The sequence below is a fragment of the Hylaeus anthracinus genome, unplaced genomic scaffold, assembly GCF_026225885.1.
Source record: "Hylaeus anthracinus isolate JK02 unplaced genomic scaffold, UHH_iyHylAnth1.0_haploid 3, whole genome shotgun sequence".
Lineage (NCBI taxonomy): Eukaryota > Metazoa > Arthropoda > Insecta > Hymenoptera > Colletidae > Hylaeus > Hylaeus anthracinus.
The window spans coordinates 836,539-857,034 of NW_026535284.1; the positions used below are offsets into that span (position 1 = coordinate 836,539).

The window sequence follows — 20,496 nt, forward strand, 5'->3', positions numbered from 1 at the left end:
GTGTATCATCATTTTGATATGATGAATACAAAAATTCAGCGAAGGTTAAAGGAATGTAACTATGTAATCTTGCACAGTTATATAAGATTACAAAAAAGTGTCGCTTATTTCGTTAGAAACCGTATGCGCACTCAAAATAGGTACTTGAAAAATGCTAGAGTTTCGTCTCTACAAGAGTAATTGTAGTTTCACATTTCACTAAAACCAGAGCTGTAAATTCTTAATTACAATTACAAAACGATTACTTGACCAAGTAATTGAATAATTGCCATTACAATTACTCTGTCCCACGTAATGGTATTTCCAATTACTTAGTTACTACCAGTAATCCCATGCATTACTTAATAATTACTTATAACGGCCCAGAAAGTAATTAAAAGGCGTCTCAAATCTAAAGTAGTCAAAAATACCTAAAAGTAATTAAAAATTAATTATAACTACTTTTTTAATTACTTTCAAGTCATTGCAGTGACATGGACAGTAATTGTTAAAAGTAATGATTACTGTCTTCCAATTATTTGTAATTACTTTTGCTCAAATCTAAAGTAGTTAAGTATACTTAAAAGTAATTAGAAGTCAGTAATCATTACTTTTAACAATTACTGTCCATGTAACTGCAATTACTTGAAAGTAATTAAAAAAGTAGTTATAATTACTTTTTAATTACTATCTGGGCAGTTATAAGTAAGTATTAAAAAGTAATTGAAAATAAGATATTGCATAATTACTAAAAAAAATGTAATCAACAATTACTTAAATAATTACTTTCTAATTCCAAAGTAATTGTTCCAAATTGTAATAAATTCCAAAATAATCATTACTTTACAGTTCTGACTAAAACCTACGATATCTCTATGATTATACAGGGTGTCCAAAAATGTTGTAACACTTTGAAAGGGGTGGTTTGGGAGGTGATTTGAAACAACTTTCAGAAAACCCTGAGCAGTTAGAGCGCGAGTATGTCGGTTGAGCATCCGTGGTAGCGTACGAGAGCGGCCACTTAGCGCGTAGCCTTCGCTACCGCGGCCGCTCTAACGGTATACGCGCGCTCTGATTGGTCAGTGTTTTCCGTTTATATCTCCTCAACGAAGTCTCGTACAACATTTTCGCTAAGGAAAAGGTTGTTTCAAATCACCTCCCGAACCACCCCTTTCAAGGTGTTACAACATGTTTGGGACACTATGTATATCTTACGATATGTTACAGAGCATGCGCATAATTTAATTTTTATGTTCGAGTTGACTTCAGCAACAGTTGCGGAGAAAGTGGGAAGCTCTGGGACAAGGATAGATAGATCCTTGTCTCTCCAATGATGCTGTGACAGAGAGGAAGATACATCAATCGGAGGAGAGACAAAGACAGAATGATGTTAAACGTTTGCAATTTCCCAAACAGTTATTGTAATATTTGAGGTGATGAAGCGACCTTTCCGGTTGATTTTTTTGTTAAACTGTTCCTTATAAAATTCCGTTGCGGGGGATAGTTACACATTTTACAATTCGCTTTTGAAACGTGCTAAAAATACATTTAAAGACAAGACATTTTTTGTGGGTCTTTTTCCAAAAATCTGTAACTATCCCCCGCAACAGCATTTTACAAGGAACAGTTTAAAAAAAAAATCAGTCAAAAAGGTTGCTTCCTCGCCTCATAAAATTACATTGGTGGTGTCGCTACGATTGAGACGATTCATATGCCAACATAGCTACCTCAATATCGTGCTTTCCACCTCAGCGCTGTCGTCGTCTTCCTTTCTGTTACCGTGTCGACCATCTAAACACGCTTTTCGACTTGTTCGCAGGTATCGTAGTCGGGCCGAGTTTTTTCGCGCACGCGCAGCGAACATAGCATCAATGAAGTATACGCACGACTAAAAAAGTGTATTTTAATTACCCCTGCATAATTTTACTAATATATTCATGATTTATGGACAAATGTAGGACAATATATAAAGACAATATATAAATAATAAGGATAAATATATTCATGATTTCGCGCTCATAGCCACAATAGCTATAGCACCCCATACCTGTTGCCCTGGATACGACACTGTTAATGGTCATTCTGGCAGTACATGGGCGAAAAAACTTGTCCTGGTTGGTATCACTGATCGTAGTATCGTACATAAGATATCGCTAGTTCGATCCCAAGCTGCTGTGTATTTTTTTATTTTTATTTTATACTTTGTTCGGTTGCCGAACATCTTGTATAATTTATAAAAAAAAAAAATTTTGATATAAGAGGTAATATGAAATATAAAATACAAACAAATAGCCGAATACTTTCCTGTTTCGCTGTATGTATATCGTGTTTGGTCTCATTGTAATTATAAAAATCTTACAAATACATTGGAAAAAGTTAGATTTAAAAAAATTAATAAATAAAAAAGTTTTATTGTTTTTATTGCGGCTGGAGCCGCATGTAAACTTAGAATCGACACCTCGGCTGGTTATTATACCTACGTACATTGTATGTGTAACCAAATATTTCGATAAGCTTTGAATCCGTCCAAAGTTTGAAAGCTTCGACGAAGTAGAAAGAGACAGTTTGATGAAGAAGAAAGAGAGACTAACAAGGGAACGGGCCCAGATATGACGCTAATTTTTTGATGAGCCTTTGCACAGTGGAAAACTGAAGCGAATGATATTCAGTTTTGGGGGTAGACGATTTATAGTTTACGTCGTAAACTTTACGAGATATTCAACATAGAAGTTATTATTGGTGCTTACTTGGTGAATTATAAGCGACTGTATCAATAGCGAATTCGGCGTGGTCAGTAAAGCATCAGCATAATAATTCCTCTGTCGCGAGTTCGACTCCCGTTGAAACATTCTTACATTATCTTTTTTTTTTTCACTTCTTTTTAAAAATACATTCGTTAAATATGACTTATTATAACTAATGTTCGGATATATTTCTTAAAACAAACAATTTCCATTTTGAATGTATTATGTACATGAACTTGGGTGATAATTTTCGAAAAAGCAGTGGAAACAAAAATTTTAATCACCATGTACATCGAATGAATGCTTTAGATTCACAACTGCAAAATTGTTTATTTAATTCTACTGGGAATACCGCTTGATTTACGTTAATGATATGTACTCGATTTTTGGATAGCCATGATGCGTACCAAGCATATCTATGTAGAATAGAGATAAATATATTGAAATTCATTATACAAATAGAAACAAGTACAGCAATGTCTCGAAATAAGTAACTCGATCGGGACCGGAAAGTCGCTTATTTCGAAACAGGTATGGTATTCGGCTTGACCGTTCTCGAACGTGACGAGGAGGAACCCGTAGACAAAACAGGGGGTTCGGTGTAGCGGCAAAGTATAAAGTATAAAGTGATCGCTCGAGCACGAGTGTTATACTTTGAAGAATGATAGAAGATAACATGCTTTCTCATTTTAGCACTAGTAAAATCGAACGAATGGAACGTACATGACAACTAACAGTAGTATTCCGGAGAATACACACGCCAGAGAAAGAGAAAACATTACACACATTCTGTCCTCTTTACGCTTGGATTCTGTGCTATCGATGACTATTTCTTCAAAACAATTTGCACGCACAGAATCACTATCCATTTTCAAACTTTCAAACCTTCCTTCATGTGACTGTCACGATAAAACGAAATAAACTTACGACCAAACATAAAAATCGTTGTAAAGACTTACTCACCTACAGCAAGTAGGTATTCCGGCATGATATGTTACGTTAAAAAATTAATTTTAACCTTAAAATATGCGTAAGGTAATATATAATATGCAGTATATAGTACATGATATCCAAAAAGTATATTTCTGATAGATAATTGAAATTAAAAAAAAATACATCAATCGGGATTCGTACCCGTGGTCAAGCAACGTTACAACCTAATACTCTACCAATGTATTCAACGAACCTTGCTAGATGCTTTTATTGTACATCGAAAACAAACACCCATTCTGAAAATAGCCAAAATGGTTTTGCAGTACTACATGCGTACTACGTAATTACATATACTCAAAAATAATGTTCATAAACGTTTTACCTTTTTTATTATACAATATTTTTTACATTGCATACTATCATTACATTCCACAAATAACAATTAGTACTTAATTATTTTCGTACCATATCATAAATATCATATCATTTTTTTATTATTTAGTTCTTTGAAATTATCGTAACAGACTATTCTGTATCAATTAATTGCAATGCAATATAAACAACCTTAACATATACATGACGTTTCTTAACAATATAATATTGAATATATATACATATGCAAAAGTAAAATATATAAGTTCGGGCGCTTCATACTCTTAGTACGGTACTGAACCATGCTGAAAGGCATTTTTAGATTATCGGCACACCAGCAGAGGGAGAGACGACACCAGCGCAGTGGTGTGCTGTGGTGGAGAGCGTGAAACTCATCTATTGTGCAAGCGCATCAGTCTTCTCGATTTCATAACGACAACACCAATGTAATTTTATGAAGCGAGGAAACGTCCTTTCCGGCTGATTTTTTTTTTAAATTGTTCCTTATAAAATTCCCTTGCGGGGGATAGTTACACATTTTGCAATTTCGCTTTTAAAACGTGCTAAAAATACGTTCAAAGGCAAAAAAATTTGTTTTTTCAATTTTTTCTAAACAACGCTTGACGAGACGATAGATTTACTTCCCCTGATTACGAAATGCGTAATTATTATATGTTTTTTTCATTATTGTGGCTGAAAAACGGGAAAAACTATCTAGTAGTTCACCTACTTTCCGTTGGTGGCGTCAGTTTGTCTCTTGCGCATACGTGCGCGATAAAAAGGAACTATTTGGCAGTGCTACCACAGATATTCCGCGCCCTCTGGTATAATATTTTTAAATAAAATGGATATGCAATAGAAAATGCATTTACATGTGGGCTGCAATGTCGTGTATTCCAATAGTCTATGACTATCAATAAATTCGTTGTTCCCGCCAGAGGACCGGTATTTGTATTATGTTGCACGAGATTTCTTTCTTACCATTATATTTAAGTATAACATTTCGACCTGGTAGTTTTGTGTTTTCATAACGTTTTATTTATCATAAAATCATGTCTGAAGGTAATTCGCAATGTCTACGAATACGTACATCTGTAATGTTCCTTGAAAAATATAACCTTTAATGTGCAAAAGATTGTAAGGCATAAAAATTGTACTTACATTAGTAATTACAGTATCAAAAACCTGTCAATGAAAGTATTGTTAAAGTAACAGTGTATCGTGCGAGAAATATTATTGTACGAATTTTTTGTTTGTGTACTTTAGAAAAGACAACAACGGAGGACATGTGGACTCCGTACAAGGAATTACAGAGTCTCGTAGAACGGTATATTACATCTTCTCCAACCACTCATGATTTTCAATATCATGAATTCACAGAAGCATTACGAAGCCATAAACAAAATTTTCTTACGCTTTTAAAAAATCCTGTAAGTGATTATACGATATTAACACATCTATGGCAAAAAGTGAAATATTCTACAAATGCTGGTTTATCTATATCATTGATTACAGAACAATTCATAAATATCGTAGCTATCTAACATAAATAATATTGTCAATGATATAGAACAATTCTGGATTAAGCATTATTATAAATAGTTTGAGTTATTTTTCAATTAACACGAATAAGTTCTAAAGAATCGGTCGCTCATGGATTATTCGGTATTCTGTAATATAGACAAGTAAATACATTCAACTTATTGATGCAAATGCTGGATGGTCAATTAAGCAATTCATATTCAATCATGAATGTCTATGTTATATGTTTTAAGATATATTTTATTATAGCCTGCAAATGCAAACAGTCGAGAAGAGATAAAAAAAGGAGTAACTGATGGTATTACGCCTCCTGGTTTGGGATGTCAACTGTTATTATCGAAAGAACTAGTTGACAAAACTCTCATTATATCAGATATGTATAATCTTAACGAATTCATGGCTTTGGATCTTCTCTGCACGGCTCAGTTGCAAATGCCACATCATCCTGGTTTACCTTTGGGATTAACAGCCATCTTATTATATTATGATGGAAAGAAAGCACTTACGTCAACTTTAAGAATGCTTGTACAAGCTAGAATGGGGCATAGTTGGAAAATTGATGCTCCTATTGCTCTAATAAGACACATCACAGAATATACAAATAAATTGCAAGAAGATGATTTATTAGATAGAATTTTATCTTTATTGGAACAAATGGATCCTGCTAAGGTACAGTCAGACCTCTTTCAGTTGAAAGCCTGCATCGATAGAATTATTATTTATTTCTATTTGTAAATCCTTGATAACTCAAACAACAAACAGAAATTATATTTGTTCGAATTTTTTAAATCAAGGTTGTTGCTTTCCTAATTTCAAACTAATATTTGATTTTTAACAGGAACAGGAATTACTAGAAAAAAATCGGGCACTAGGTGGACCAAAACATCGTTACATGGTTATGAAACTTTTCAATGATTCTAGACAGGATTTGGCGGATATTTTATATTTGTGGTCAGCTCAATCTTCGTTACCAAATACAGTCTTATTTCATTTATTATCTGTATTACAAACGAAACGAATAGAACCTGAAGCGTGCAAGGAAGGGCCAGATAAAGTCACTCTCGCTCTTATAATGAGCGTTTTGAATGCAATTAATTTTAATTCATTACACACTCGCGAGAACGGCGAAGGTGTGACATATATTTCAACTGATTTCCAAATTAATGTTTCACTTGTGATTTACTGCACCATCTAACATCTGTTTTAGAGTTGATAAATTCTATGCCATTGATTGCGCAAGCTGATGCGCACGAAGAACTATATCAGAAATTAATATCGACTAATATCAATTGGGAGAGCGCTGGATTGCATGGACTTATACAGTTTGCCTATGCAGTTGCTTTGCCAGCAATTAAAGCTGCAATTAACGCGCAATCCACGAACAAAACCAACGATGACGGAAGACTGTTGGACGCAGCTTTGTCAAATAAATGCTTCCACTTTATGGCCGAAGTATTATTTAAAAACAAAAGCATATATTGCGAAGAATTTTATATTCGTTACTTTCATTCTCTTATCTCCGACTTCATATTACTGATGCCGCTAAAACTTAAAAATCTACGGAGTCGTGCGGACGAATCCATGCGTTTAATACAAGCGTATCAGCAAGAGGGACTCGAGCCTCCTTTGAATTTAGATAATCACTTCAAATATTTAATGTTAACGATAGCGGAACTGTATAAAGAGGATCCTCTAAAACTTGATTTAGTCATGGATTATTGGTGTTACCATTCCGATTCCGCGCACGTAACCGCTCCTGCCTTTACTAATCGTTTGCCATCCAGGCAAGTTGCTCTATTCAAATTCGTACGTCTCGACGATGAAATATTACCAGCTGGACTGTTCGTACCGTATCTGAAAATGATAGCGTCTCTTGCTTCTTCTCCGCAAGCAGCGAGACAGGCATTCAACTTTTTGAAACCAAATGGTAACTGTATTTCTATCATATCATTTACCTTACCTCGAACATCACTTGCAATACAAAACTTACCGTCGAGGAATTTCGCTTATAGGAACTTCGGGATCGACAACTATTTCTTGGGATCACTTCTTCGGTTCTTTAACTCGATATTACATGAACCTCCGAAAAGAATTACCCCCTAGCCAAGACACTGTTTACCGTCAAAGAGGTCATCCGAAAGGTATTACACCGGACGAAGTGAAAGGATTGAAGGCGGTGTTTTTGGTGGTCCAAGTAATAGCAAAAAACGACGAAATGTCGAGAATAGCAATATGCGATCATCCAGGATGGAAAGTGTTGCCGTCCTTAATCGGTTTAGTAAGCTGTGGGATACCGATTCCCTTAAAAGCTGTTTTAGTACGAACCCTTGCTGCGTTAGCAAGATCCCCTGAAAGTTCGTCGACCGTATGGCAAAGTTTAGAAGCTGCCCAGATAATCTCAACTAAACCAACCACAAGTAGCTATCAACCAAGAGGTGTTCAAACCGAATTAGAGGAGATCGAATCTAAAAAGGATGAATATCCGCTGACGCGAGCAGTGTTGGAACTTTTAGACGTACTTACAGATTTTCCTATTCCACGATTATTGGGAATGGGTCAGCGCATTCCCGGCTTCGATCCATATTTGCATTTTATTATCAATACTGTTTTTCTGAAGTTCCATACGCGGTCTTATAAGAATCCAGCTGAGAAGTGGGAAGTCGCAGAAGCATGTTTAAAAATATTCTCAAAGCTTATGAAACAATACGAGCCTTCCGTGGAAGATTTCACTGGGTGCAAGATGGAGCTCCAAAGTGGAGAAACCACGTTGGTTAATTCTGCTCCTGGTTATCATTTAATGACTCAATTACATTCCAAGTCGGAGCTCCTCCATGTTATATTATACATTCTCGACAAGGGTTGCTTCAACTTCGACACATACGAACCTTTTCCTGGTAAAAAGAATCTAGAAAACGCTACCCTTTATTGTTTAGAAATATTAGAAAGGGAATTGAAGACGCAACACAATTATATGTCGCAACTGGCATCTGCGAAGTCGATACACAAAATTTTAACCGGATTGTCCAGATTACTGTTGGAGGTAGATCCTCAAACGAAGAGGCCTGATTACATGATAAACGTTGCCAAATACGTGTCCTACAGTTCCTGGTTACCGCAACACGCGTTCCATGCCGTTGGTGTAATTCACGAAGTGACGAATGAGCCGGGAGCAGACTCTGAATTGCTTTCTACGTTCACGGCTACTCCTACTTTAGCCACGAATATTAGACACGGTTTCGTGGAGTGCTTAGACATGGATATTACCATCGACGAGGACACCGAGTTGACTGAGAAGCAGTACACCGGCAATTGTAAGGAACGAATTTTGCTCTTGATGATGCAGAGCATCACACGACCTACGCCGAATCTTTCTCACTATCTCCTAGGATTCAAAATCACCAAAGACATTAAAAAGACTATACTACAACAACCTGGTATCTTTGGATTTCCACGGACGTGCTTACACTCTATATTAGGGATTCTGGAACAGTCTCTCGAACGCGGACGTGACAAGATAACGGAAGCTTGCTACTGCTTTCTTCATACGTTGGCTGCGAATAACAAAACATCGGTTCCTGTATTGAGATTCTTACGAACCAGCGCCAATCAAGACTTTGTACAGAGACACCTTCTAAAATTGCCGTTTGAAGGACCGAACACGGCAACAGAGCTCGGCTGTATGTCCTGGTTGTTGAAGATAGCTGCGATCGAATTGCACGTTATCAGTAGAAAGTTTCAGAGTTCCCTCGTTGAACGACTGATGGGAAAATTTGACCAAGAACAAGGTCAGACTGTGCCCTTACAGAAACTTCTGATGGATCTTTTGCATTATGTTGAATTTCAACTCCAAGTGGACCCACCATTGTCTTTGGACTTTTTCGATCCATCACAAGTTGAGATGGTTTTGGGCCGTTGTAGCGTTCCAGTTACTTTGATAGGTGGTCCTCGGCTTATAGATATCAGAAAATTACATTCCCTCATCACCGAGGAACTATCCGTTACACAGAACAGCGCGACTGCGACTCAGCGTAATCTCATGCAGCAAGAAGTACAGAAAATTCTGATGCATGCCTTGAAAAGGAATCAAACGAAATTGTTGTCCTACGCCATGGTTAAATTCGTAGAAGGCTGGTGTCAAACAACAGAGATATTCTTCTCCGTAGCTACCAAACAACTGCTTCCTACGCCACAGAAACAGAATTTACTGTTGAATTTGTCTCACGACCTGCTGCAGAAAATGACATCCTGCGAAGCTTTGAATGAAATCAAAACTTTAGTATCCGGTACGGTGCTGATGTTGCTAGTGAACCTGCGAAACAGTTTCATTACCCAAACCGACACAGAATCGTTTCCATCCTCTCCTTCGAATACAACGATGATGAAAATTATCCTGAGCCACATTTTGCAGTGGATTCTAAACGCAGGCGCTTCCTCTCAAAAAGTAATTACGCATTTATATGCAGCTTTGTTAAATTTCCTCTGCGTAGTTGGTTTGGAGAAGTCAGAAAGCGCAAACTTTGTAGATTTCATGTACGTTAGTCAGTTAAATAGTACAGTGAACAGGATCATGCCCGTTCAAGAACGTTCTCATCGGTACGCGACGATACAAGTTATAAACAGCTTCGGGAATAAGTTGATGAACATTTTGTGCCACAATTGCTCCGGCGGCCACGACGTCTGTAAAATGTTGGCGTTGTCCTGCTTGGATAAAATTTTGGAATTGGACTACGACAATGCGTGGGTAATCTACTTAGCCAGCAGGGGCTATTTGAAACACATGATAGACAGTCTTTCAGAATCTGACAATATGTTACGTAGTATGTTACAACCGGAGCCACGGACGTTGAGACCACTGTACTTGTACGAGGCGAAAATGGCAACGTTTTGTAGAATAGCTTCGACGAGGCTAGGTGCCGAGAGCCTTTTAGAAAATAAGATCTTGTCGTGTTTGTCGAGCATGGTCGTTTTCGATCACCATCCCGACGTTCACATAGGCTTCGAAGGTGGTGACTACTCTTTCGTACCTTCCATTGGTCAACGCTATCAGCAAATTTTCTTGCCAACTTTGTATCTCTGCGATGCACTGCTGACCACTCTGGGAACGGAGAATCAATCATGCGCCATACAAATTTGTGGATTTCTACAAAGTCATAGAGATACCATCGAGATGGTGCTACGAAATGCATTTCCAAAGGCGAACACTCTATTCTTAAAAGAGGTTGCATGTCTCACGGGTGTAATATCCAGATCTGCAAATATCGACATGTACAAGTTAGTGGACGAAGAATTGGCGAAATCAGACTACGATGATCGGAAATTGGATGACCCTAGCGGAATGAGGGAGCTTCGTGCTCATCTCTACCGGTTACAGAAACTAATGCTCTCTTTATTGTGTAAATTTCAATTGCAACCAGCTCCGATTCGCTTGAGTCACGAACAGACGGATGCGAACCAACAGCACATTTCTTCAGTTCAGATTGTTGCAAATGTCATGTTGTACACGCGTAATCAAATGCAGCACAGCAGAATGGATCAAATGATGTGGAACGTGCTGTTTGAGCCTCATTTTACTCCAAAATTAGATGGAAGGGAAGACAGGATGAAAGATTCAACTGGTGGATTACATTTAGGGACAATCGTCGAGCAACTTGTATCCGTAACGAAATTATTGCACACAGAGCTACCACATATTGATACTCTTATAAAGAAGGTAGCTATTATAGGGGAAATGAACACAACAGAGTTAAAGCAATATCTATCCGAGGAAGAAGCCGAACTTACTGTACAGAAGAAACGGGTGATAGTCGAACAGCGATTGAATCGCTGGGTAAAAGAGAAACGCCAAAATATAAAATATAGTTCGTTTATAATAGAACATGCTTTGTACATTCTGTGGAGTCATTGCGACTTCTACATACCGCAGGATACACAGCGGCATAATCAAATGCAAGGTAATATCACTTTGTTTATTTTTCTATGTAGTTAACACATTGTACTATAATTGTTTTCTTAGCTTGTTCTCGGTCAATTTTAATTTAATTTTTCTGGTTTTAATGTCTCATCTCAGGTATAAACAAATTGCTTGTAATTGTTTAAAGTTTAGTAGTTTATTAGCAAAACGATATTTCAAAAAGGATACGTAATATTTGATACATATATGGTGCAGCAGTTAACCCGTTACAAAGCAATAATGCCCAAATTATTGCAGATACAAAAGAAATTTTCAGGTAAAAGTTACAAAATTTTAAGGGGCCCATTAAACAAACTTACTAATTTTTGGTTTTGTACAAATGTTGAGGCTATGTCAAAGTTACACCTATTTCTTTTAATGGAATTATGGGATTTTTTTCCACATTATGAATGCTGACATTGAAATAAGTTCATTGATTTATGATACAAAGTGACTTATTGTAATATGAAACTTTAAATTGGTCTTTGTAGTTAGTAGATTTGGTGCAACCTGTCATTCGGTCATTCGGTCGAAGGATAGAAGAAGGAAAGGAGGAAAGAAGATGAACTAGCAGACTGTGTCCAATCTACTCACTATAAACTCCAATTTAAGGCTTTATATTATAGCAAATGACTTTGTATCGTAGGTTAATGAGCTCATCTTGATGTCAGTATTCATAATGTGCAAAAAAATTCTATAGTTCTTCTTAAAAAAATAGCTGTAATCTTGACATGGCCTCAGCACCTGATCAAACCAAAAAGTACAAATAACTTCGTTTGATGGGCACTTTAAAATCCTGTACCATTTATTTGAAAAGTTTTTTTGTGTTGGCGATATTTTGGGCATTATCACTCCATAGTAGGTTGACTGCTCCACCCTACATATTAAAATTACTCACTTTTACAATATAATCCAATACTAAAAACAATTGAATTGCACGTAAAACTTAATTCTCCAAATATTCCAGATTATGTAGAGAGATAAATTATATGCAATCAGTTAGTATAATTCAATCCAATTACATAATAAGGAATACTATCATTATTATGATGAAAAGTGTATACGAGTCTTTTATTACATGACTTAAGAATTCCAGACAAAAATAATTTTGTGTTTATCCAACAACAAATTGTGCTCATTAATACTATGTATATATTATTACTTTTTTTATTCTTTTTTAACCGTTTGACTGCTAAGCAATTCTTGCAAGAACGCACGAAAACTGCGGGACATATTTTGACTTGATGTCAAAGACATACTGAAACTCGCAGCGCAAAATGAGACAAATGAACGCAGCGCTTTTGCGCCGCGTAGCAGTCAAACGGTTAAAATATAACAAGCAATACATATTATTATCTTGCTTAATTTCAAATAGTATATCAGAGTTACTTGTTATTTCATTTCATTTTTAATATCCTTGACAGGCATAGATGAAGTGACATGGAAAATATCTTCGGAGACGAAAATGGAATTAAAACAAGGTCTCGTAGCAACATTCACAGATAGTTTTATTACACAATTACTAGATATACACAGTGAATACGCAACAGTGGATCATAGCTTTATCGAAGTCCTTGTAAGAAAAATTAAAAGACTACAACAATTTACGGTATAAGACTATTGTTCGAATGGCTATATAAGAACATATTTTTTTACACGTCTGTGTGTATGTACAATCGATTTACGAAAATTACGCAAACAGTATTTATTATAAAAATTAACCAGAACTGATCAAAGCGTACAATTATGTAATACAATTTACAATTATTCAGTCCTGGATATGTACAAGATAATTTGGTTGGAAAAGAATTTAGGTCATACATACTTTTTATCGATTAATGTTTACAAATCAGAATTGAATGCTTATAATAATTTTGTTGATATACGTATATATATATATACCATTTTGTAATATTTTGCTGAACGCAATAATATATTAAAAATAATCTGTCATAGTTATATTCCGTTACTATGTTAATTGTGGTATCTATAATTAATAAATTAAATACTAAAATACTTATACTACTCTTCTCTCTTTAAATTAACGTATACAGCATATTTAAAGTTTATTTATAAATGTGACATAACAAAATAGCTTAATGTGACATCATTATCGTTATTATTTTTAAATATTTTTAAGAAGTGATGACAGCTTCATCCCATGGACCATAAATATTATCCTTGTATGTTTGACATCGTACATACCAATAAGGACAAATAAAATGTAAAAATACTATAGATAAAATAAAAACGTATGAAATCGTTTGCGAAATAAACAAAAGGAAATATAAAGTATCGAGTGTTAAAAAAATTGAAATAAGTATTTTCTTACTTAATTTATACATTAAAAACGGTAATAAAACGAAACATTGTACGGCAACTGTGAGAAGAGAAAAAGCATGCGACGGGGATGCTAATCTGGATGCTAACATCAATGACCCAAAGATTGAAGATGTTATAGATAAGGAATCTGACAAAGAAATCTGTAGAGAACCGTATTTGCTAAATATTAAATGAGTTAAAAACATTAATATCGTCATGGCATAAATTGTGTCGGTACTAATTGTTTCGGTTAAAGTTTTCAAAACAGGGGATAAAATATAACCAAACGTGAGAAAAATTAATGCAGTTCTAAAATCTTTTGACATTTTTTTCACAGTAGTTTGTTCCGTTACACAATATACGAGATAACCAAATATTGTTAAGATTACGCCCGATACAAAGATGACATTAGGACTGGTCCATTCTTTGTTTAACCAGATAAATATAATAACAAAAAGAATCACAATGCTCAATTGAATGCATATGCTGGCTCCAAATGTTATTGCTTCTGATAATGTTACATTATTTGGTTTTATATTCTTACGTAACTGTTCCAAGAATGAGCTATCCGTATAATTGTCTGGTAAGCTATAATTTTCATACAAATTTTTTTGCCATTGTGTTTCTGATGTCATGGCGTGTATTACGCTTAAAGTTCCACAAAATTTGAACAGTGTTTCTCTAATTGTATGCCAAAAATTTGATAAATATAGAATATACAATTTTCTGTTAATTAAATACAATCTCCCTAACTGTAAATAGTGTACAAAGAATTGTAAAATATACACATAAATATTTATAACAGGATATCGTTTTACCTATCTTCCAGAAAATTTAGATATTTGTATGAATTTCATATTGTTGCTGCGTCAAACATTCTTCTTCCATGCAAATATCTAGCATTAAGTTTCAATGTTATGGATGTTTTAACTAAACAGTAGCTAATCCTCCCACAATAGTGATATGTATTGTGTATTTCTCAGCATTTATCATCTCGTTTTAATCGACCAGAGTCTGTCATACAATACACTGAAAAAGGAACTAAAAATTTTAATCGACTTTAAATCACACTTAATTATAATCTTCTAACTATTGAACATTGAGATTGATACTACCTTATATTCATTCTATTCGTAAAAAATCATGATCTTGAGTAAACATCATTGAATCAAATTGGGAGACACTGCTGGAAAGTTCTATATCAAATTCATTAAATTACTATATGTATTCTTATGAGGGAATTTTCTTTGACTCGATCCGATTAACTAATGAAATTCAATTCACAATGCGAATGATTCACTATCATAGCACTATTAACAGTTGGTTTACTATTATCATCCTTTTAAATTTCTCACATAACCAATAAAAGCGCAGCCATATCTGTTGCTTCCATCGTAACTTAACTCGGTAAAAAAGAAGTGCGTGACAAAAATATGGCAGAAATTTTGAATAATTGAAATGTACGTACTATATTCCAAACGCAGTACTTCACTTTTTTTGAAATTATCAATTACACAGGACAGATGCACGATATACATTATGTATTATTTGTTTCTGTATACACAGATATAATCAGGTAAATAAATTATGAAATTATATTCTTTCTAATATTTATTACGTGCAAGCTATTTTTATTTAATAAACTTATTTATATATAATATTCTGAATTTTTGAACAAAAATATACTTTTTTTATATATAAGAGCTATTTTAACATCAACAATGAAAGGTGTATTCTGGAATAGTTCTCATAAAAGTATTCCACAATTCGTAAAACTATTTCATTGTAGTCTTAAATTGTATATCGTACTCTTTATAATTATATGTTATTATTGCAGACCTAAGAATTAGCATTGGAAAGTTGTATAGAAAGATGCAGAAATTTAGACGAGCTCAAGTGCAAAATAAAATATCGATTAAGAAACATTTAGAAGCAAATGCTTATTTAGAATCATCCAGCGAAGATGAAAATGACACGAACGAAAACAATATAGAAAATGTGGTTGGCAAAGTATTATCTGCCTATCAAGGAAAGGAGGAAGATGCGGAAAAAATTTTATCGTATTTAATTAACACTTTTCAATCTAGCAGTGCTGTCTGTTTGATATGTATTTCAACAGTGAAAAAGGCAGATGCGGTATGAAAAATAACATCGATTAAAAGTTTCATTTGAAATTATGTTTACAATGTACTTTAAATAATGAATATAAATATTTCAGATCTGGAATTGTAACAAGTGTTTTGCTTTTCTACATTTATCTTGTATTCTGCACTGGATACAAGACAGTCTAAATGTTAAACGTCAGAAAGGTATTGCACCAATTTGGGCATGGTAAGCAACAAGTTAACTAAAAGATACAATTTATACATTTCATACAATTTAACTGCTACATCGTTTGCTGTATTGAAAAATTAATTCCAGTCCAAAATGTCGTACCGAGTATGATCAAGATGAAATTCCTCGCACCTACAAATGTTTCTGTAAAAAAGTCACAGACCCCTCGTTTCAACCATGGAATATACCACATTCTTGCGGCGATACGTGTGGCAAACCATTGCAACCGAAATGTGGCCATAAATGTGTTTTACTTTGCCATCCTGGACCATGTCCGCCATGTGCAAAAACAGTGTCGGTCACATGTTTCTGTGGCAAACAAGTACCTCAGGTGCGGCGATGCAATGCCAAAAACTGGAGTTGTAGTACTGCATGTAACAAAAGATACGAATCATGCTCTCACAATTGTAAGCAAGTGTGTCATTCGGGAGATTGCCCTCCCTGTTCAGAGACATTATTGCTCGAGTGTCATTGCAAGAGTAACACAGAAATAAGGCAATGTTCTGAAAGCATATGGACTTGCGACAAACCGTGCCGTAGACCTCTGTCTTGTAACGTTCATGTTTGCCAAAGTACATGCCATTTACCTGGTGACTGCAAAGTTTGCCCTTTAGAAAAGAACAGAACGTGTCCGTGTGGAAAAAAGCGTTACGCTGTTTCTTGCAGGCAAGAAAAGGTACCCACGTGCGGTGATACGTGTGGCAAATTGTTAGACTGCGGTTCGCACTTTTGTAACATGAGATGCCACACGGACAAGTGTGGACAGTGTTTGGAAGTGGTTACTAAATCTTGTCGATGCGGTAGCTATCGGAAAGAAGTTGCCTGCGGCAAAGAGTTTCATTGCAATAAGAAGTGCACTCAAGTACGTCTCTGTGGAAGACACTTGTGCAACAGGAAGTGTTGCGACTGCCTAACCAAGAGTACGTCCAACATATGCGAGAAAATATGCGAAAATACTTTAAACTGCCGTAAACATAAATGTTCCTCTCCTTGTCACAACGGTCCTTGTTACCCATGCGAACGTACCGACGTCATCCAGTGCAGGTGCGGATACAACAAAATAACGGTACCATGCGGTTTCACGAAAAGAGTGAAACCACCGCCGTGTAATAAACCGTGCAAAGTACCCCCTATTTGTCATCATCCCAAAAGGGAAACTCATAAATGCCATCAAGGACCGTGTCCACCCTGTAGAAAAGTCTGCAATTTAGTATACAAACGATGCGGTCATTCTTGCGTTGCTATTTGCCACACGAAAGTCTGGGTGCAAGTAAACAAAAACGATAAAAAAACGCAGCCCACAGGGCCATGGGAGATACAAAAAGAAATCATGCAGCTGAAAACACTGCCGTGTCCACCGTGCGAAGTTTCGGTGTCGGTTGAATGTTTGGGCGGTCACGAGACGCGTCCGTGGCCTTGTTACATGGCTAGACCTACCTCTTGTGGAAGACTTTGTGGAAGGACGCTACCCTGCACGAATCATACTTGCGAATTGGTTTGTCATAGATTATCATCTTCGGGGGATGGCAAGATCAGTACTCCGTGCATGGAATGTGAAAAACCATGTATATCCTCGCGGCCGCAAGGTTGCACGCATTTCTGCCCAAAACCATGTCATCCGGCGCCATGTGGTGCTTGCAAACAACTAGTGAAAATTTCATGTCATTGCGGGATAGGTACTCTGTATCGAAGATGCGCCGAATTAACATCCGCCACTATAGAACAACGCAACGAATTGCTCAAGTGTGGAAATCAGTGTCCTAAAAATGTAATTGAAGTTTTTAGATAACTATTATATCCGTACATTTATTCAACGTTAATTGTATTTGACTTCTGGCTGTAGGCCATGTCCTTTGGATAAGATACTCCGACGTTTCGTCAACATTGCAGATAGCTTTTTCAGAGCTCAAATGGCACACTATCAGTCAAAGCTGTAAATTCTTAATTACAATTACAAAACGATTACTTGACCAAGTAATTCAATAATTGTCATTACAATTACTCTATCGCATGTAATGGTATTTCTAATTACTTAATTACTACCAGTAATCCCATGCATTACTTAATAATTACTTATAACGGCCCAGAAAGTAATTAAAAAGTAATTATAATTACTTTTTTAATTACTTTCAAGTAATTGCAGTGACATGGACAGTAATTCTTAAAAGTAATGATTACTGTCTTCCAATTATTTGTAATTACTTTGAATTACTTTTGCTGCCAAAAAGTAATTAGAAGTCAGTAATCATTACTTTTAACAATTACTGTCCATGTAACTGCAGTTACTTAAAAGTAATAAAAAAGTAGTTTTAATTACTTTTAGGTATATTTAACTACTTTAGATTTGCAGACGCCTTTTAATTACTATCTGGGCAGTTGTAAGTAATTATTAAAAAGTAATTGAATTACTCAGTAATTAAAAATAAGGTATTGCATAATTACTAAAAAAAGTAATCAACAATTACTTTCTAATTCCAAAGTAATTGTTCCAAATTGTAATAAATTCCAAAATAATCATTACTTTACAGCTCTGCTATCAGTGCAGATCTAACCTGGGCCAATATGCCGAATTAGGTCCATGTTAGACTGTATTATGGTAAGTTTAGGTCTGAAGTAGGTTTCCACTAATATATTAGTGTGTTCTGAAGAAGCTAGCTGCAACGTTGGAGAGACGTTGGAGTATTTTATAAGTCAAGCATTAAATATGTTAACTGTACTTCCTCTTACTGGGTAATTGATTTTTGTTGCAGTATCCTTGCGGACATCGGTGTGTGCAAGACTGTCACCCGGGTCAGTGTAAAAACGAGAACGAGTGCAACAAGAAAGTGAAATTATTCTGTTCATGTAAACGGATAAAAAAAGACTTCGTCTGTTCGACGGTGCAAAAGCAGCAGATTCGTATACAATGCGACGATGTTTGCAAGAAGTTGAAAAACGAGCGAAGCCAAGCGGAAGCTATTTTATTGGAACGAAAACGCCAAGCTGAAGAGATACGCAATCAAGAGGAAATTGAGAAATTTGAACGGAAATTCAAACCGCGTCGCAAAGGAAAGGAGAAATTTGATAAGAAACAATCGCAAAGAGAAACAAGTAGTAATTATTGGAAATATTGGATTTCTGCAATTTTAATATGTATAATTGGCATAGGAATATTTTATGCAAGTGTTCAGAAATCGTGAGCAGTGTACCGAAATTGAGCCTAATAAGCATAATATTGCTTTAAAAAAAAACTATATTTTTTAGTCAAGTTTGATCGTTTAATTTTAAAGTTCGTTCCGTTTCGATCTAGCATATTCAGTATAGTGAAATACCAAACATACATTTATATATCTTTGTAATCTTTGCTCAAAGTTTTACGAAAATGTATCGTTATTATTTTATGGAATTTATGCCATGAAAATAAGATACAGCCCAAAGAATTTTAACATTAAACGAATGTACAAATACATTTTATGGAATACGACGTAGAAATCTTTGTTACTTATTTAGTGATTAGCGAAAGTTTTCGAAAAGTGATTTTTAAACTTTTTGGACTTACTCTCTTTCCCTTATATATAGAAAAAGAAATATACAGGGTGTTGGAAAAAGTATATGTAAACAAATTTCTTCTATAAGAAAAAAAACCGTACTTTTATTATTCATAAAGTTTTAAGGCCGAAATTGCAAAATCAGGCCATGGAGTTCAAGGTGTTACAACATTTTTGGGACACCTTGTATTATTATATCATCTACATATACAGAGTGTCCCAAAAATGTTGTAACACCTTGAAAGGAGTAGTTCGGGGGGTGATTTGAAACAAATGATTTTCCTTAGCGAAAATGTTCTCCGAGGCTTCGTTGAGGAGATATTAACGGAAAACACTGATCAATCAGAGCGCACGGATACTGATGGAGCGGTCACGGTAGCGAAGGCTATGTGCTAAACGGTCGCGCTCGTACGCGAACAAATGAGTCGTCGCATATCGAAGGACATTGGACGCGGCCGCCTAGTACGTAGCCTTCGCTACCATGGCCGCTCCAACGGTATATGCGCGCTCTGATTGGTCAGTGTTTTCCGTTAATATCTCCTCAACGAAGCCTCGGACAACATTTTCGCTAAGGAAAAGGTTGTTTCAAATCACCTCCCGAACCACCCCTTTCAAGGTGTTACAACATTTTTGGGACACCCTGTATTGTAGTTTAACAATCTTTACAAATTAGCTACAGATTCATCGTTTGATATTATTACCTTGTCTTCTTTTCTTAAAAATTTTAAGCCTCTGCAGGGGCGCCAATATTGAACCGGCCCTGGCTACATGTAATAAAGTCAAGTTCACGCGA

At 35.6% G+C, this 20,496-nt stretch overlaps 3 protein-coding genes across 4 annotated transcripts; 2 read left to right on the top strand and 1 right to left on the bottom strand.

The window, feature by feature from the left end:
- The first annotated feature begins 4,910 nt into the window (after positions 1–4,910).
- Positions 4,911–13,540, top strand: LOC128894202 (nuclear pore complex protein Nup205). The gene is made up of 7 exons (XM_054155779.1): positions 4,911–5,090; positions 5,295–5,458; positions 5,820–6,239; positions 6,409–6,700; positions 6,778–7,497; positions 7,583–11,521; positions 12,945–13,540. The coding sequence occupies exons 1-7, from the start codon at positions 5,081–5,083 to the stop codon at positions 13,133–13,135; spliced, it is 5,736 nt and encodes a 1,911-aa protein (XP_054011754.1). The 5' UTR covers positions 4,911–5,080; the 3' UTR covers positions 13,136–13,540.
- On the bottom strand, positions 13,210–15,392 carry LOC128894274 (phosphatidylinositol N-acetylglucosaminyltransferase subunit C). Of its 2 annotated transcripts, none has more exons than XM_054155929.1 (3): positions 15,311–15,392; positions 14,958–15,038; positions 13,210–14,871 (listed from the first exon to the last, which is right to left on the bottom strand). In XM_054155929.1, the coding sequence occupies exon 3, from the start codon at positions 14,475–14,477 to the stop codon at positions 13,656–13,658; it is 822 nt and encodes a 273-aa protein (XP_054011904.1). In that variant the 5' UTR covers positions 14,478–14,871; positions 14,958–15,038; positions 15,311–15,392; the 3' UTR covers positions 13,210–13,655. The 2 variants fall into 2 exon arrangements, with proteins under 2 accessions (XP_054011904.1, XP_054011905.1); XM_054155930.1 differs by having other exon boundaries at positions 13,210–14,883.
- LOC128894221 (NF-X1-type zinc finger protein NFXL1) lies at positions 14,958–19,639 on the top strand. Its single transcript, XM_054155823.1, has 6 exons — positions 14,958–15,302; positions 15,361–15,418; positions 15,680–15,978; positions 16,061–16,173; positions 16,264–17,944; positions 18,927–19,639. The coding sequence occupies exons 3-6, from the start codon at positions 15,715–15,717 to the stop codon at positions 19,353–19,355; spliced, it is 2,487 nt and encodes an 828-aa protein (XP_054011798.1). The 5' UTR covers positions 14,958–15,302; positions 15,361–15,418; positions 15,680–15,714; the 3' UTR covers positions 19,356–19,639.
- The last annotated feature ends 857 nt before the right edge of the window (positions 19,640–20,496 follow it).

Excerpts from the sequence above, each read along its gene's own strand:
- LOC128894221 (XM_054155823.1), top strand. The coding sequence starts at position 15,715 with ATGCAGAAATTTAGACGAGCTCAAGTGCAAAATAAAATATCGATTAAG. Across the intron at positions 15,979-16,060 it reads CAGTGAAAAAGGCAGATGCG|ATCTGGAATTGTAACAAGTG; the intron begins GTATGAAAAATA and ends TAAATATTTCAG. Across the intron at positions 17,945-18,926 it reads GAAATCAGTGTCCTAAAAAT|TATCCTTGCGGACATCGGTG; the intron begins GTAATTGAAGTT and ends TTTTTGTTGCAG.
- LOC128894274 (XM_054155929.1), bottom strand. The coding sequence starts at position 14,477 with ATGACATCAGAAACACAATGGCAAAAAAATTTGTATGAAAATTATAGC.
- LOC128894202 (XM_054155779.1), top strand. Across the intron at positions 6,240-6,408 it reads AACAAATGGATCCTGCTAAG|GAACAGGAATTACTAGAAAA; the intron begins GTACAGTCAGAC and ends GATTTTTAACAG. Across the intron at positions 6,701-6,777 it reads CACTCGCGAGAACGGCGAAG|AGTTGATAAATTCTATGCCA; the intron begins GTGTGACATATA and ends CATCTGTTTTAG.